The 20,000-nt window shown below is 45.2% G+C and overlaps 1 protein-coding gene across 1 annotated transcript in view; it reads left to right on the forward strand.

Annotated features, from left to right (window-relative positions):
* The window catches only part of LOC135571012 (phosphoribosyl pyrophosphate synthase-associated protein 2-like), a 54,272-nt gene that overhangs the window by 29,257 nt on the left and 5,015 nt on the right, over positions 1–20,000 (forward strand). Inside the window, exons 5-9 of the mRNA XM_065016828.1 lie at positions 10,502–10,546; positions 11,604–11,871; positions 13,193–13,248; positions 18,419–18,514; positions 19,116–19,177. Of these exons, the coding sequence (XP_064872900.1) occupies positions 10,502–10,546; positions 11,604–11,871; positions 13,193–13,248; positions 18,419–18,514; positions 19,116–19,177 (527 nt within the window). The remainder of the gene's footprint in view (positions 1–10,501; positions 10,547–11,603; positions 11,872–13,192; positions 13,249–18,418; positions 18,515–19,115; positions 19,178–20,000) is intronic.

Raw genomic sequence — 20,000 nt, forward strand, 5'->3', positions numbered from 1 at the left:
CAGAGGATCATGGAGTTATCTTTCAGTGCAGGGAGTGCCTCCGTGATACAGAGAAGATCAGTCTCTCTCTGAATGACTAGTCTTGAAACCTGACTGATTTGGATCAAGAAGGTCATTCTGTCTCCAGGGAGAGATACCATCATGGTGTATAGAGCTGGCCATGGGACGTCTCCAGGGATGTGATCACTACCATCATGGTTCAAGAGTTTTGGAGAGAAAAGACCATCATGGGATACTGGTCTGTAGTTGTTGACATCGGAGGGATCTCTGTCTCCAGGTTTTTTCAGAATGGTGCAACTCTCTGCTCCAGGGATTGAAGACGGGATGGGACTCTCTCAGCGGTCAGGGATGAGTTGACTGACCATCATGGTGAGGTCCAGGGAGAAGGTCATGGTGAGATGGTCTGGAGTCTCCAGGGGGATAGGGTCAAGCGGGCAGGTTGTTATATCTCTCCAGGGATGCCTCATCAAGACGATGTGATGTCATCATGGTGTATAGAGGGGGAAAGAGGTCAGAGCACAGGGTAGGGCAGTGTGAGCAGAACCATCATGGTGTATATCTCTCTCTTGACTTCTCCAGGGATGCAAACGAGGATCGGATGTGAACACTACCATCGACCTTCTTTTCAAAATGGTTGACGAAGTCAGGGATGTGATCATCTGCAGAGAGGGGGAGGAGGGGGGAGGGGGAGGAGGATTCAAGAGGGAGGAGAAGGTGGCAAAGAGCTTCCTAGGGTTAGAGGCAGATCATTGGAATTTAGAGTGGTAGAAACTGGCTTTAGCAGCAGAGACAGAGGAACACTACCATCATGGTGTATATCTCTCTCTCTCTCTCCAGGGATGGATCACTAAAGGATGCCAGGTCCGCAGGGAGGCCATCAGTATATTTCCTCCATTTCCGCACTACCATCATGGTGTATAGCCCTGTTCTGTGAGCTCGCAATGAGTCAGGGATGCCGAGCCACGGAGCAGGGGGATGGGGAGGACCGAGCCGGCCTCCAGGGATGGATCACTACCATCAGGGGATATCTCTCTAGAGGGAGTCAAACCATCATGGTGAAAGGGAGGAGAGGATGGGTTGAGGAGGCAGAACTACCATCATGGAGATAGGTTGGAGAAGGTTTGACCATCATGGGAAGAGATGATCCAGGGATGGAAGAGGACCATCATGGTGCGGGGGAGTCTCCAGGGATGTGATCACTAGGTTGGGACGGCTCCAGGGATGTGATACCATCCGAGTAGGGGCAGTGTGGGAAGTGTTGGATGAGAGGTATAGAGGGATGTGAAAGGATCATGGTGTAGTGGTCGGAGACTCTCCAGGGAGTGAACACTACCATCATGAGGTTAGTGGAGGAACAGCATCTAGTAAAGATGAGGTCGAGCGTATTGCCACTACCATCATGGTGTATATCTCTCTCTCTCTGTCTCCAGGGATGTGATCACTACCATCATGGTGTATATCTCTCTCTGTCTCCAGGGATGTGAACACTACCATCATGGTGTATATCTCTCTGTCTCCAGGGATGTGATCACTACCATCATGGTGTATATCTCTCTCTCTGTCTCCAGGGATGTGATCACTACCATCATGGTGTATATCTCTCTCTCTCTCCAGGGATGTGAACACTACCATCATGGTGTATATCTCTCTCTGTCTCCAGGGATGTGAACACTACCATCATGGTGTATATCTCTCTGTCTCCAGGGATGTGATCACTACCATCATGGTGTATATCTCTCTGTCTCCAGGGATGTGAACACTACCATCATGGTGTATATCTCTCTCTGTCTCCAGGGATGTCTGATCATACCATCATGGTGTATATCTCTCTCTCTGCCTCCAGGGATGTGATCACTACCATCATGGTGTATCTCTCTCTGTCTCCAGGGATGTGAACACTACCATCATGGTGTATATCTCTCTCCAGGGATGTGATCACTACCATCATGGTGTATATCTCTCTCTCTGCCTCCAGGGATGTGAACACTACCATCATGGTGTATATATCTCTGTCTCCAGGGATGTGATCACTACCATCATGGTTTATATCTCTCTCTCTGTCTCCAGGGATGTGATCACTACCATCATGGTGTATATCTCTGTCTCCAGGGATGTGAACACTACCATCATGGTGTATATCTCTCTCTGTCTCCAGGGATGTGATCACTACCATCATGGTGTATATCTCTCTCTGTCTCCAGGGATGTGAACACTACCATCATGGTGTATATCTCTCTCTCTGTCTCCAGGGATGTGATCACTACCATCATGGTGTATATCTCTCTCTGTCTCCAGGGATGTGAACACTACCATCATGGTGTATATCTCTCTCTGTCTCCAGGGATGTGATCACTACCATCATGGTGTATATCTCTCTCTGTCTCCAGGGATGTGATCACTACCATCATGGTGTATATCTCTCTCTGTCTCCAGGGATGTGATCACTACCATCATGGTGTATATCTCTCTCTCTGTCTCCAGGGATGTGATCACTACCATCATGGTGTATATCTCTCTCTCTGTCTCCAGGGATGTGATCACTACCATCATGGTGTATATCTCTCTCTCTCTGTCTCCAGGGATGTCCAGGGATGTGATCACTACCATCATGGTGTATATCTCTCTCTCTGTCTCCAGGGATGTGATCACTACCATCATGGTGTATATCTCTCTCTCTGTCTCCAGGGATGTGATCACTACCATCATGGTGTATATCTCTCTCTGTCTCCAGGGATGTGATCACTACCATCATGGTGTATATCTCTCTCCAGGGATGTGATCACTACCATCATGGTGTATATCTCTCTCTCTGTCTCCAGGGATCAGGGTGATCACTACCATCATGGTGTATATCTCTGTCTCCAGGGATGTGATCACTACCATCATGGTGTATATCTCTCTCTCTCTCCAGGGATGTGATCACTACCATCATGGTGTATATCTCTCTCTGTCTCCAGGGATGTGAACACTACCATCATGGTGTATATCTCTCTCTGTCTCCAGGGATGTGAACACTACCATCATGGTGTATATCTCTGTCTCCTGATCACTACCATCATGGTGTATATATCTCTCTCTCTCCAGGGATGTGAACACTACCATCATGGTGTATATCTCTCTCTCTCTCCAGGGATGTGATCACTACCATCATGGTGTATATCTCTCTCTGTCTCCAGGGATGTGATCACTACCATCATGGTGTATATCTCTCTCTGTCTCCAGGGATGTGAACACTACCATCATGGTGTATATCTCTCTCTCTCTGTCTCCAGGGATGTGATCACTACCATCATGGTGTATATCTCTCTCTCTCTGTCTCCAGGGATGTGAACACTACCATCATGGTGTATATCTCTCTCTGTCTCCAGGGATGTGATCACTACCATCATGGTGTATCTCTCTCTCTCTCTCTGTCTCCAGGGATGTGATCACTACCATCATGGTGTATATCTCTCTCTCTGTCTCCAGGGATGTGATCACTACCATCATGGTGTATCTCTCTCTCTGTCTCCAGGGATGTGATCACTACCATCATGGTGTATATCTCTCTCTGTCTCCAGGGATGTGATCACTACCATCATGGTGTATATCTCTCTCTGTCTCCAGGGATGTGATCACTACCATCATGGTGTATATCTCTCTCTCTCTGTCTCCAGGGATGTGATCACTACCATCATGGTGTATATCTCTCTCTGTCTCCAGGGATGTGATCACTACCATCATGGTGTATATGTGATCACTACCATCATGGTGTATATCTCTCTCTGTCTCCAGGGATGTGAACACTACCATCATGGTGTATATCTCTCTCTCTGTCTCCAGGGATGTGATCACTACCATCATGGTGTATATCTCTCTCTGTCTCCAGGGATGTGATCACTACCATCATGGTGTATATCTCTCTCTCTCTGTCTCCAGGGATGTGATCACTACCATCATGGTGTATATCTCTCTCTGTCTCCAGGGATGTGATCACTACCATCATGGTGTATATCTCTCTCTGTCTCCAGGGATGTGATCACTACCATCATGGTGTATATCTCTCTCTCTCTCTGTCTCCAGGGATGTGAACACTACCATCATGGTGTATATCTCTCTCTGTCTCCAGGGATGTGATCACTACCATCATGGTGTATATCTCTCTCTCTGTCTCCAGGGATGTGATCACTACCATCATGGTGTATATCTCTCTCTGTCTCCAGGGATGTGATCACTACCATCATGGTGTATATCTCTCTCTGTCTCCAGGGATGTGAACACTACCATCATGGTGTATATCTCTCTGTCTCCAGGGATGTGATCACTACCATCATGGTGTATCTCTCTCTCTGTCTCCAGGGATGTGAACACTACCATCATGGTGTATATCTCTCTCTCTGTCTCCAGGGATGTGATCACTACCATCATGTGTGTATGTCTCTCTACCATCATGGTGTATATCTCTCTCTCTGTCTCCAGGGATGTGATCACTACCATCATGGTGTATATCTCTCTCTGCCTCCAGGGATGTGATCACTACCATCATGGTGTATATCTCTCTCTCTCTCTCCAGGGATGTGATCACTACCATCATGGTGTATACCATCTCTCTGTCTCCAGGGATGTGATCACTACCATCATGGTGTATCTCTCTCTCTGTCTCCAGGGATGTGATCACTACCATCATGGTGTATATCTCTCTGTCTCCAGGGATGTGATCACTACCATCATGGTGTATATCTCTCTCTGTCTCCTCTCTCTCTGTCTCCAGGGATGTGATCACTACCATCATGTGTATATCTCTCTCTGTCTCCAGGGATGTGATCACTACCATCATGGTGTATATCTCTCTCTCTGTCTCCAGGGATGTGATCACTACCATCATGGTGTATATCTCTCTCTCTGTCTCCAGGGATGTGATCACTACCATCATGGTGTATATCTCTCTCTCTGTCTCCAGGGATGTGAACACTACCATCATGGTGTATATCTCTCTCTGTCTCCAGGGATGTGATCACTACCATCATGGTGTATATCTCTCTCTGTCTCCAGGGATGTGATCACTACCATCATGGTGTATATCTCTCTCTGTCTCCAGGGATGTGAACACTACCATCATGGTGTATATCTCTCTCTGTCTCCAGGGATGTGATCACTACCATCATGGTGTATATCTCTCTCTGTCTCTCCAGGGATGTGATCTCCATCATGGGATCCAGGGATGTGAACACTACCATCATGGTGTATATCTCTCTCTGTCTCCAGGGATGTGATCACTACCATCATGGTGTATATCTCTCTCTGTCTCCAGGGATGTGAACACTACCATCATGGTGTATATCTCTCTCTCTGTCTCCAGGGATGTGATCACTACCATCATGGTGTATATCTCTCTCTCTGTCTCCAGGGGATGTGAACACTACCATCATGGTGTATATCTCTCTCTGTCTCCAGGGATGTGATCACTACCATCATGGTGTATATCTCTCTCTCTCTCTCCAGGGATGTGATCACTACCATCATGGTGTATATCTCTCTCTGTCTCCAGGGATGTGATCACTACCATCATGGTGTATATCTCTCTCTGTCTCCAGGGATGTGATCACTACCATCATGGTGTATATCTCTCTCTGTCTCCAGGGATGTGATCACTACCATCATGGTGTATATCTCTCTCTGTCTCCAGGGATGTGATCACTACCATCATGGTGTATATCTCTCTCTCTCTCTGTCTCCAGGGATGTGATCACTACCATCATGGTGTATATCTCTCTCTCTGTCTCCAGGGATGTGATCACTACCATCATGGTGTATATCTCTCTCTCTGTCTCCAGGGATGTGACCACTACCATCATGGTGTATATCTCTCTCTCTCTCTCCAGGGATGTGAACACTACCATCATGGTGTATATCTCTCTCTGTCTCCAGGGATGTGATCACTACCATCATGGTGTATATCTCTCTCTCTGTCTCCAGGGATGTGATCACTACCATCATGGTGTATATCTCTCTCTGTCTCCAGGGATGTGATCACTACCATCATGGTGTATATCTCTCTCTGTCTCCAGGGATGTGATCACTACCATCATGGTGTATATCTCTCTCTCTCTCTCCAGGGATGTGATCACTACCATCATGGTGTATATCTCTCTCTCTGTCTCCAGGGATGTGAACACTACCATCATGGTGTATACCATCACTACCATCATGGTGTATATCTCTCTCTGTCTCCAGGGATGTGATCACTACCATCATGGTGTATATCTCTCTCTGTCTCCAGGGATGTGATCACTACCATCCAGGGATGTGATCACTACCATCATGGTGTATATCTCTCTCTGTCTCCAGGGATGTGACACTACCATCATGGTGTATATCTCTCTCTGTCTCCAGGGATGTGATCACTACCATCATGGTGTGTATGATCACTACCATCTGTATATCTCTCTCTGTCTCCAGGGATGTGATCACTACCATCATGGTGTATATCTCTCTCTCTCTCTCTGTCTCCAGGGATGTGATCACTACCATCATGGTGTATATCTCTCTCTCTCTCTCCAGGGATGTGATCACTACCATCATGGTGTATATCTCTCTCTGTCTCCAGGGATGTGAACACTACCATCATGGTGTATATCTCTCTCTCTGTCTCCAGGGATGTGAACACTACCATCATGGTGTATATCTCTCTCTGTCTCCAGGGATGTGATCACTACCATCATGGTGTATATCTCTCTCTCTGTCTCCAGGGATGTGATCACTACCATCATGGTGTATATCTCTCTCTGTCTCTGTCTCCAGGGATGTGATCACTACCATCATGGTGTATATCTCTCTCTGTCTCCAGGGATGTGAACACTACCATCATGGTGTATATCTCTCTCTGTCTCCAGGGATGTGAACACTACCATCATGGTGTATATATCTCTGTCTCCAGGGATGTGATCACTACCATCATGGTTTATATCTCTCTCTCTGTCTCCAGGGATGTGATCACTACCATCATGGTGTATATCTCTCTCTCTCTCTCTCCAGGGATGTGATCACTACCTTCATGGTGTCTCCAGGGATGTGATCACTACCATCATGGTGTATATCTCTCTCTGTCTCCAGGGATGTGAACACTACCATCATGGTGTATATCTCTCTCTGTCTCCAGGGATGTGATCACTACCATCATGGTGTATATCTCTCTCTCTCTCTCCAGGGATGTGATCACTACCATCATGGTGTATCTCTCTCTCTCTCTCCAGGGATGTGAACACTACCATCATGGTGTATATCTCTCTCTGTCTCCAGGGATGTGATCACTACCATCATGGTGTATATCTCTCTCTGTCTCCAGGGATGTGAACACTACCATCATGGTGTATATCTCTCTGTCTCCAGGGATGTGATCACTACCATCATGGTGTATATCTCTCTCTCTGTCTCCAGGGATGTGAACACTACCATCATGGTGTATATCTCTCTCTGCCTCCAGGGATGTGATCACTACCATCATGGTGTAAATCTCTCTCTCTCTCTCTCTCTCTCCAGGGATGTGAACACGACCATCATGGTGTATATCTCTCTCTGTCTCCAGGGATGTGATCACTACCATCATGGTGTATATCTCTCTCTGTCTCCAGGGATGGTGATATCTCTCTCTGTCTCCACACTACCATCATGGTGTATATCTCTCTCTGTCTCCAGGGATGTGATCACTACCATCATGGTGTATATCTCTCTCTCTGTCTCCAGGGATGTGATCACTACCATCATGGTGTATATCTCTCTCTGTCTCCAGGGATGTGAACACTACCATCATGGTGTATATCTCTCTCTGTCTCCAGGGATGTGATCACTACCATCATGGTGTATATCTCTCTCTGTCTCCAGGGATGTGAACACTACCATCATGGTGTATATCTCTCTCTGTCTCCAGGGATGTGATCACTACCATCCATCATGTCTCCAGGGATGTGATCACTACCATCATGGTGTATATCTCTCTCTCTGTCTCCAGGGATGTGAACACTACCATCATGGTGTATATCTCTCTCTGCCTCCAGGGATGTGAACACTACCATCATGGTGTATATCATCTCTCTCTGTCTCTCCAGGGATGTGATCACTACCATCATGGTGTATATCTCTCTCTCTCCAGGGATGTGAACACTACCATCATGGTGTATATCTCTCTCTCTCTCCAGGGATGTGATCACTACCATCATGGTGTATATCTCTCTGTCTCCAGGGATGTGAACTACCACTACCATCATGGTGTATATCATGGTGTATATCTCTCTCTGTCTCCAGGGATGTGAATCACTACCATCATGGTGTATATCTCTCTCTGCTCTCCAGGGATGTGATCACTACCATCATGGTGTATATCTCTCTGCCTCCAGGGATGTGATCACTACCATCATGGTGTATATCTCTCTCTGCCTCCTGATCACTACCATCATGGTGTATATGTGTCTCCAGGGATGTCACTACCATCATGGTGTATATCTCTCTCTGTCTCCAGGGATGTGAACACTACCATCATGGTGTATATCTCTCTGTCTCCAGGGATGTGATCACTACCATCATGGTGTATATCTCTCTCTGTCTCCAGGGATGTGATCACTACCATCATGGTGTATATCTCTCTCTCTGTCTCCAGGGATGTGAACACTACCATCATGGTGTATATCTCTCTCTCTCTGTCTCCAGGGATGTGATCACTACCATCATGGTGTATATCTCTCTGTCTCCAGGGATGTGATCACTACCATCATGGTGTATATCTCTCTCTCTCTCTCCTGTCTCATCAGGGATCCAGGGATGAACACTACCATCATGGTGTATATCTCTCTCTGTCTCCAGGGATGTGATCACTACCATCATGGTGTATATCTCTCTCTGTCTCCAGGGATGTGAACACTACCATCATGGTGTATATCTCTCTCTCTCTCTCCAGGGATGTGATCACTACCATCATGGTGTATATCTCTCTCTCTCTCCAGGGATGTGAACACTACCATCATGGTGTATATCTCTCTCTGTCTCCAGGGATGTGATCACTACCATCATGGTGTATATCTCTCTCTGTCTCCAGGGATGTGATCACTACCATCATGGTGTATATCTCTCTCTGTCTCCAGGGATGTGATCACTACCATCATGGTGTATATCTCTCTCTGTCTCCAGGGATGTGATCACTACCATCATGGTGTATATCTCTCTCTGTCTCCAGGGATGTGATCACTACCATCATGGTGTATATCTCTCTCTGTCTCCAGGGATGTGATCACTACCATCATGGTGTATATCTCTCTCTGTCTCCAGGGATGTGATCACTACCATCATGGTGTATATCTCTCTCTCTCTCTGTCTCCAGGGATGTGATCACTACCATCATGGTGTATATCTCTCTCTGTCTCCAGGGATGTGATCACTACCATCATGGTGTATATCTCTCTCTGTCTCCAGGGATGTGAACACTACCATCATGGTGTATATCTCTCTCTCTCTGTCTCCAGGGATGTGAACACTACCATCATGGTGTATATCTCTCTCTGCCTCCAGGGATGTGAACACTACCATCATGGTGTATATCTCTCTCTCTGTCTCCAGGGATGTGATCACTACCATCATGGTGTATATCTCTCTCTCTGTCTCCAGGGATGTGAACACTACCATCATGGTGTATATATCTCTGTCTCCAGGGATGTGATCACTACCATCATGGTGTATATCTCTCTGCCTCCAGGGATGTGATCACTACCATCATGGTGTATATCTCTCTCTGTCTCCAGGGATGTGATCACTACCATCATGGTGTATATCTCTCTGCCTCCAGGGATGTGATCACTACCATCATGGTGTATATCTCTCTCTGTCTCCAGGGATGTGATCACTACCATCATGGTGTATATCTCTCTCTCTCTCTCTGTCTCCAGGGATGTGAACACTACCATCATGGTGTATATCTCTCTCTCTCTCTGTCTCCAGGGATGTGATCACTACCATCATGGTGTATCTCTCTCTCTCTCTCTCCAGGGATGTGAACACTACCATCATGGTGTATATCTCTCTCTGTCTCCAGGGATGTGAACACTACCATCATGGTGTATATCTCTCTCTGTCTCCAGGGATGTGATCACTACCATCATGGTGTATATCTCTCTCTGTCTCCTCTCTCTGTCTCCAGGGATGTGATCACTACCATCATGGTGTATATCTCTCTCTCTGTCTCCAGGGATGTGATCACTACCATCATGGTGTATATCTCTCTCTGTCTCCAGGGATGTGATCACTACCATCATGGTGTATATCTCTCTGTCTCCAGGGATGTGAACACTACCATCATGGTGTGATCACTATCTCTCTCTCTGTCTCCAGGGATGTGATCACTACCATCATGGTGTATCTCTCTCTCTGTCTCCAGGGATGAGATCACTACCATCATGGTGTATATCTCTCTCTCTCTGTCTCCAGGGATGTGATCACTACCATCATGATGTATATCTCTCTCTCTCTGTGTCTCTAGGGATGTGAACACTACCATCATGGAGTTGTTGATCATGGCACACAGAGACGCAGAGACACACAGAGACACATACATCACAGATACACACAGAGAGACACACAGAGACGCAGAGACACACAGAGACACATACATCACAGAGAGACACACAGAGACACACAGAGACACACAGAGACACATACATCACAGATACACACAGAGAGACACACAGAGACGCAGAGACACACAGAGACACATACATCACAGATACACACAGAGAGACACACAGAGACACACAGAGACACACAGAGACACATACATCACAGATACACACAGAGAGACACACAGAGACACACCATCATCTCTCTCTCTCCAGATACACACAGAGACACACACATCCACAGAGATCACACACAGAGACACATGTGAACATACCACAGATACACACAGAGAGACACACAGAGACTGTGCAGAGACACACAGAGACACACATCACAGATCACAGAGACACATACACACAGATACAACAGAGAGACACAGAGAGACACACATCACAGAGAGACACACAGAGACACACACACACAGAGACATCACAGACACACAGAGACGCAGATACACACAGAGACACACACATCACCGATACACGCAGAAAGACACACAGATACACACAGAGACACACACATCACCGATACACACAGAGAGACACACAGAGACACACACATCACAGATACACACAGAAAGACACACAGAGACACACACATCACAGATACACACAGAAAGACACACAGAGACACACACATCACAGATACACACAGAGACACACACATCACAGACGCAGAAAGACACACAGATACACACAGAGACACACACATCACCGATACACACAGAGAGACACACAGAGAGACACACAGAGAGACACACAGAGACACAGAGACACAGAGACACACAGAGACACACACATCGCAGATACACACAGAGAGACACACAGAGACACAGAGACACACAGAAAGACCTAGATTCACACAGAAAGACACAGAGACATAAAGTCTGGTCCTCATACTGAACAGAGTGCTCTCTCCTTGTTCTGAATGGGTCCGTCTGTCTGTCCCTCTGTCTGTCTGTCTGTCTGTACGTCCTTCTGTCTCTCTGTCCGTCTGTCTGTCTGTCCGTCCTTCTGTCTCTCTGTCCGTCTGTCTGTACGTCCTTCTGTCTCTCTGTCCGTCTGTCTGTCTGACCGTCTCTCTCTCTCTCTCTCTCTGTCTGTCTGTGTGTGTGTAGGTCTGACCCATCTCATCACTATGGATCTTCATCAGAAGGAGATTCAGGGCTTCTTCAACATCCCAGTAGACAACCTGAGAGCTTCTCCCTTCCTACTGCAGTACATACAGGAGGAGGTAGGACTACACTACCCACAACCCCCTCCTACTACAGTACATACAGGAGGTAGGACTACACTACCCACAACCCCCTCCTACTACAGTACATACAGGATGAGGTAGGGCTACACTACCCACAACCCCCTACTACTACAGTACATACAGGAGGAGGTAGGACTACACTACCCACAACCCCCTCCTACTACAGTACATACCAGAGAAGGTAAAAATACACTACCCACAACCCCCCAGTACATAGAGGAGGAGGTAAAACGACACTACCCACCACCCCCCAGTACATACCAGATGAGGTAAAACGACACTACCCACAACCCCCCAGTACATACCAGATGAGGTAAAACGACACTACCCATACCCCCCAGTACATACAGGAGGAGGTAAAACGACACTACCCACAAACCCCCAGTACATACAGGAGGAGGTAAAACGACACTACCCACAACCCCCCAGTACATACAGGAGGAGGTAAAACGACACTACCCACAACCCCCAGTACATACAGGAGGAGGTAAAACGACACTACCCACAACCCCCCAGTATATACAGGAGGAGGTAAAACGACACTACACACAACCCCCCAGTACATACCAGAGGAGGTAAAACGACACTACTCACCACCCCCCAGTACATACCAGAGGAGGTAAAACGACACTACCCACAACCCCCAGTACATACCAGAGGAGGTAAACGGCACTACTACCCACAACCCCCAGTACATACCAGATGAGGTAAAACGACACTACCCACAACCCCCCAGTACATACCAGAGGAGGTCAAACGACACTACCCACAACCCCAGTACATACCAGATGAGGTAAAACGACACTACCCACAACCCCCAGTAAATACCAGAGGAGGTAAAACGACACTACCCACAACCCCCAGTACATACCAGAGGAGGTAAAACGACACTACCCACAACCCCCCAGTACATACCAGAGGAGGTAAAACGGCACTACCCACAACCCCCAGTACATACCAGATGAGGTAAAACGACACTACCCACAACCCCAGTACATACCAGAGGAGGTAAAACGACACTACCCACAACCCCAGTACATACCAGATGAGGTAAAACGACACTACCCACAACCCCCAGTAAATACCAGAGGAGGTAAACGACACTACCCACAACCCCCCAGTACATACCAGAGGAGGTAAAACGACACATTCCCCAACCCCCAGTACATACAGGAGGAGGTAGGACTACATTTTCCACAACCCCCCAGTACATACAGGAGCAGGTAGGACTACATTTTCCACAACCCCCTCCTACTGCAGTATTTACAGTAATAGGAGATGTCGTTTTCTTCTACAGATTCCTGACTATAGAAACGCAGTGATAGTGGCCAAATCTCCAGCCTCAGCCAAAAGGTACGCTACTGTCTGTATTGTATAGTTGACTGTAGCTGTTACTGTCTGTATTGTATAGTTGACTGTAGCTGTTACTGTCTGTATTGTATAGTTGACTGTATGTAGCTGTTACTGTCTGTATTGTATAGTTGACTGTAGCTGTTACTGTCTGTATTATATAGTTGACTGTAGCTGCTACTGTCTGTATTATATACTTGACTGTCTGTAGCTGTTACTGTCTGTATTGTATAGTTGACTGTAGCTGTTACTGTCTGTATTGTATAGTTGACTGTAGCTGTTACTGTCTGTATTATATAGTTGACTGTAGCTGCTACTGTCTGTATTATATAGTTGACTGTAGCTGTTACTGTCTGTATTGTATAGTTGACTGTAGCTGTTACTGTCTGTATTATATAGTTGACTGTAGCTGTTACTGTCTGTATTATATAGTTGACTGTAGCTGTTACTGTCTGTATTGTATAGTTGACTGTATGTAGCTGTTACTGTCTGTATTGTATAGTTGACTGTAGCTGTTACTGTCTGTATTATATAGTTGACTGTAGCTGCTACTGTCTGTATTATATACTTGACTGTCTGTAGCTGCTACTGTCTGTATTATATAGTTGACTGTATGTAGCTGCTACTGTCTGTATTATATAGTTGACTGTAGCTGTTACTGTCTGTATTGTATAGTTGACTGTAGCTGTTACTGTCTGTATTGTATAGTTGACTGTAGCTGTTACTGTCTGTATTGTATAGTTGACTGTATGTAGCTGTTACTGTCTGTATTGTATAGTTGACTGTAGCTGTTACTGTCTGTATTATATAGTTAGTAGCTGTTACTGTCTGTAGACTAGCTGTTACTGTCTGTATTATATACTTGACTGTAGCTGTTACTGTCTGTATTGTATAGTTGACTGTAGCTGTTACTGTCTGTATTGTATAGTTGACTGTAGCTGTTACTGTCTGTATTATATAGTTGACTGTAGCTGTTACTGTCTGTATTATATAGTTGACTGTAGCTGTTACTGTCTGTATTGTATAGTTGACTGTAGCTGTTACTGTCTGTATTATATAGTTGACTGTAGCTGTTACTGTCTGTATTATATAGTTGACTGTAGCTGTTACTGTCTGTATTGTATAGTTTGACTGTAGCTGTTACTGTCTGTATTATATAGTTGACTGACTGTTAGCTGTATTATATAGTTGCTACTGTCTGTATTATATACTGTTGACTGTCTGTAGCTGTTACTGTCTGTATTGTATAGTTGACTGTAGCTGTTACTGTCTGTATTGTATAGTTGACTGTAGCTGTTACTGTCTGTATTATATAGTTGACTGTAGCTGTTACTGTCTGTATTATATAGTTGACTGTAGCTGTTACTGTCTGTATTGTATAGTTGACTGTAGCTGTTACTGTCTGTATTGTATAGTTGACTGTAGCTGTTACTGTCTGTATTATATAGTTGACTGTAGCTGTTACTGTCTGTATTGTATAGTTGACTGTAGCTGTTACTGTCTGTATTGTATAGTTGACTGTAGCTGTTACTGTCTGTATTATATAGTTGACTGTAGCTGTTACTGTCTGTATTATATAGTTGACTGTAGCTGTTACTGTCTGTATTATATAGTTGACTGTAGCTGTTACTGTCTGTATTATATAGTTGACTGTAGCTGTTACTGTCTGTATTGTATAGTTGACTGTAGCTGTTACTGTCTTATTGTATAGTTGTGTAGCTGTTACTGTCTGTTATATAGTTGACTGTAGCTGTTACTGTCTGTATTATATAGTTGACTGTAGCTGTTACTGTCTGTATTTATATAGTTGACTTGACTGTCTGTATTGTATAGTTGACTGTAGCTGTTACTGTCTGTATTATATAGTTGACTGTAGCTGTTACTGTCTGTATTATATAGTTGACTGTAGCTGTTACTGTCTGTATTGTATAGTTGACTGTAGCTGTTACTGTCTGTATTATATAGTTGACTGTAGCTGTTACTGTCTGTATTATATAGTTGACTGTAGCTGTTACTGTCTGTATTGTATAGTTGACTGTAGCTGTTACTGTCTGTATTGTATAGTTGACTGTAGCTGTTACTGTCTGTATTATATAGTTGACTGTAGCTGTTACTGTCTGTATTATATAGTTGACTGTATTACTGTCTGTATTGTATAGTTGACTGTAGCTGTTACTGTCTGTATTATATAGTTGACTGTAGCTGTTACTGTCTGTATTATATAGTTGACTGTAGCTGTTACTGTCTGTATTGTATAGTTGACTGTAGCTGTTACTGTCTGTATTATATAGTTGACTGTAGCTGTTACTGTCTGTATTATATAGTTGACTGTATGTAGCTGTTACTGTCTGTATTGTATAGTTGACTGTAGCTGTTACTGTCTGTATTATATAGTTGACTGTAGCTGTTACTGTCTGTATTGTATAGTTGACTGTATGTAGCTGCTACTGTCTGTATTGTATAGTTGACTGTAGCTGTTACTGTCTGTATTATATAGTTGACTGTAGCTGTTACTGTCTGTATTATATAGTTGACTGTAGCTGTTACTGTCTGTATTATATAGTTGACTGTAGCTGTTACTGTCTGTATTGTATAGTTGACTGTAGCTGTTACTGTCTGTATTATATAGTTGACTGTAGCTGTTACTGTCTGTATTGTATAGTTGACTGTAGCTGTTACTGTCTGTATTATATAGTTGACTGTAGCTGTTACTGTCTGTATTGTATAGTTGACTGTAGCTGTTACTGTCTGTATTATATAGTTGACTGTAGCTGTTACTGTCTGTATTGTATAGTTGACTGTATGTAGCTGCTACTGTCTGTATTATATAGTTGACTGTAGCTGTTACTGTCTGTATTGTATAGTTGACTGTAGCTGTTACTGTCTGTATTGTATAGTTGACTGTAGCTGTTACTGTCTGTATTATATAGTTGACTGTAGCTGTTACTGTCTGTATTATATAGTTGACTGTAGCTGTTACTGTCTGTATTGTATAGTTGACTGTAGCTGTTACTGTCTGTATTGTATAGTTGACTGTAGCTGTTACTGTCTGTATTATATAGTTGACTATAGCTGCTACTGTCTGTATTGTATAGTTGACTGTAGCTGTTACTGTCTGTATTGTATAGTTGACTGTCTGTAGCTGTTACTGTCTGTATTATATAGTTGACTGTAGCTGTTACTGTCTGTATTGTATAGTTGACTGTAGCTGTTGTTAGGGTGGTTCCTCTTTAACTACAGTCTGGGTTAGGGTGGTTCCTCTTTAACTACAGTCTGGGTTAGGGTGGTTCCTCTTAACTACAGTCTGGGTTAGGTGGTTCCTCTTTAACTACAGTCTGGGTTAGGTGGGTCCTCTTTAACTACAGTCTGGGTTAGGTGGTTCCTCTTTAACTACAGTCTGGGTTAGGTGGTTCCTCTTTAACTACAGTCTGTTAGGTGGTTCCTCTTTAACTACAGTCTGGGTTAGGGTGGTCCTCTTTATCTACAGTCTGGGTTAGGTGGTTCCTCTTTAACTACAGTCTGGGTTAGGGTGGTTCCTCTTAACTACAGTCTGGGTTAGGTGGTTCCTCTTTAACTACAGTCTGGGTTAGGGTGGTTCCTCTTTAACTACAGTCTGGGTTAGGGTGGTTCCTCTTTAACTACAGTCTGGGTTAGGTGGTTCCTCTTTAACTACAGTCTGGGTTAGGGTGGTTCCTCTTTAACTACAGTCTGGGTTAGGGTGGTCCTCTTTAACTACAGTCTGGGTTAGGTGGTTCCTCTTTAACTACAGTCTGGGTTAGGTGGTTCCTCTTAACTACAGTCTGGGTTAGGTGGTTCCTCTTTAACTACAGTCTGGGTTAGGTGGGTCCTCTTTAACTACAGTCTGGGTTAGGGTGGTTCCTCTTTAACTACAGTCTGGGTTAGGTGGTTCCTCTTTAACTACAGTCTGGGTTAGGGTGGTTCCTCTTTAACTACAGTCTGGGTTAGGTGGTTCCTCTTTAACTACAGTCTGGGTTAGGTGGTTCCTCTTAACTACAGTCTGGGTTAGGGGTGGTTCCTCTTTAACTACAGTCTGGGTTAGGGTGGTTCCTCTTTAACTACAGTCTGGGTTAGGTGGTTCCTCTTTAACTATAGTCTGGGTTAGGTGGTTCCTCTTTAACTACAGTCTGGGTTAGGGTGGTTCCTCTTTAACTACAGTCTGGGTTAGGTGGTTCCTCTTTAACTACAGTCTGGGTTAGGGTGGTTCCTCTTTAACTACAGTCTGGGTTAGGTGGTCCTCTTTAACTACAGTCTGGGTTAGGTGGTTCCTCTTTAACTACAGTCTGGGTTAGGTGGTTCCTCTTTAACTACAGTCTGGGTTAGGGTGGTTCCTCTTTAACTACAGTCTGGGTTAGGGTGGGTCCTCTTTAACTACAGTCTGGGTTAGGGTGGTTCCTCTTTAACTACAGTCTGGGTTAGGGTGGTTCCTCTTAACTACAGTCTGGGTTAGGTGGGTCCTCTTTAACTACAGTCTGGGTTAGGTGGTTCCTCTTTAACTACAGTCTGGGTTAGGGTGGTTCCTCTTTAACTACAGTCTGGGTTAGGTGGTTCCTCTTTAACTACAGTCTGGGTTAGGGTGGTTCCTCTTTAACTACAGTCTGGGTTAGGTGGTTCCTCTTTAACTACAGTCTGGGTTAGGGTGGTCCTCTTTAACTACAGTCTGGGTTAGGTGGTTCCTCTTTAACTACAGTCTGGGTTAGGTGGTTCCTCTTTAACTATAGTCTGGGTTAGGGTGGTTCCTCTTAACTACAGTCTGGGTTAGGTGGTTCCTCTTTAACTACAGTCTGGGTTAGGTGGTTCCTCTTAACTACAGTCTGCTAGGGTGGTCCTCTTTATCTACAGTCTGGGTTAGGGTGGTTCCTCTTAACTACAGTCTGGGTTAGGGTGGTCCTCTTTATCTACAGTCTGGGTTAGGGTGGTTCCTCTTTAACTATAGTCTGGGTTAGGTGGTTCCTCTTTAACTACAGTCTGGGTTAGGTGGTTCCTCTTTAACTACAGTCTGGGTTAGGTGGTTCCTCTTTAACAACAGTCTGGGTTAGGTGGGTCCTCTTAACTGTGTGTACTTTGTGTACTGTGTGTGTGTGTGTGTGTGTGTGTGTGTGTGTGTGTGTGTGTGTGTGTGTGTGTGTGTGTGTGTGTGTGTGTGTGTGTTTAGGGCCCAGTCGTTTGCAGAGCGTTTGCGTCTTGGTATTGCAGTGATCCATGGAGAGGCCCAGGATGCAGAGTCAGACCTGGTGGATGGAAGACACTCCTCCTACTGTCAAGATACCACGTAACACACACACACACACACACACACACACACACACACACACACACACACACACACACACACACACACACCCCTCCTACTGTCAAGTTACCACGTAACACACACACTCCCCTCCTACTGTCAAGATACCACGTAACACACACACACTCCCCTCCTACTGTCCAGATACCACGTAACACACACACTCCCCTCCTACTGTCCAGATACCACGTAACACACACACTCCTACTGTCAAGATACCACGTAACACACACACACACACACTCCCCTCCTACTGTCAAGGTAACACACACACACACACACTCCCCTCCTACTGTCAAGGTAACACACACACACACTCCCCTCCTACTGTCAAGATACCACGTAACACACACACACTCCCCTCCTACTGTCAAGATACCACCTAACACACACACACTCCCCTCCTACTGTCAAGATACCACGTAACACACACACACACACACACACACACACACACACACACACACACACACGCTCCCCTCCTACTGTCAAGATACCACGAACACACACACTCCCCTCCTACTGTCCAGATACCACGTAACACACACACACACACACTCCCTCCTACTGTCAAGATACCACGTAACACACACACTCCCCCTCCTACTGTCCAGATACCACGTAACATACACACACACTCCCTCCTACTGTCCAGATACCACGTAACACACACACACACACCCCTCCTACTGTCAAGATACCACGTAACACACACACACACTCCCTCCTACTGTCCAGATACCACGTAACATACACACTCCCTCCTACTGTCCAGATACCACGTAACATACACACTCCCCTCCTACTGTCAAGATACCACGTAACACACACACACACACTCCCATCCTACTGTCAAGATACCATAACACACACACACTCCTCCTACTGTCCAGATACCACGTAACATACACACACACCTCCTCCTACTGTCAAACACACACACTCCCCTCCTACTGTCCAGATACCACGTAACATACACACTCCCTCCTATACTGTCCAGATACCACCTAACACACACACACTCCCCTCCTACTGTCAAGATACCATGTAACACACACACGCTCCCCTCCTACTGTCCACATACCACGTAACACACACACACTCCCCTCCTACTGTCAAGATACCACGTAACACACACACACACACACTCCCCTCCTACTGTCAAGATACCACCTAACAAACACACACTCCCCTCCTACTGTCAAGATACCACGTAACACACACACACACACACACACACGCACGCTCCCCTCCTACTGTCAAGATACCACGTAACACACACACACTCCCCTCCTACAGTCATGTGTGTATAGTGTGTATTGTGTGTGTATAGTGTGTATAGTGTGTATAGTGTGTATAGTGTGTATAGTGTGTGTATTGTGTGTATAGTGTGTATTGTGTGTATTGTGTGTGTATTGTGTGTGTATAGTGTGTATTGTGTGTA

The sequence above is a fragment of the Oncorhynchus nerka genome, unplaced genomic scaffold, assembly GCF_034236695.1.
Source record: "Oncorhynchus nerka isolate Pitt River unplaced genomic scaffold, Oner_Uvic_2.0 unplaced_scaffold_843, whole genome shotgun sequence".
In the NCBI taxonomy this organism is placed as follows: domain Eukaryota; kingdom Metazoa; phylum Chordata; class Actinopteri; order Salmoniformes; family Salmonidae; genus Oncorhynchus; species Oncorhynchus nerka.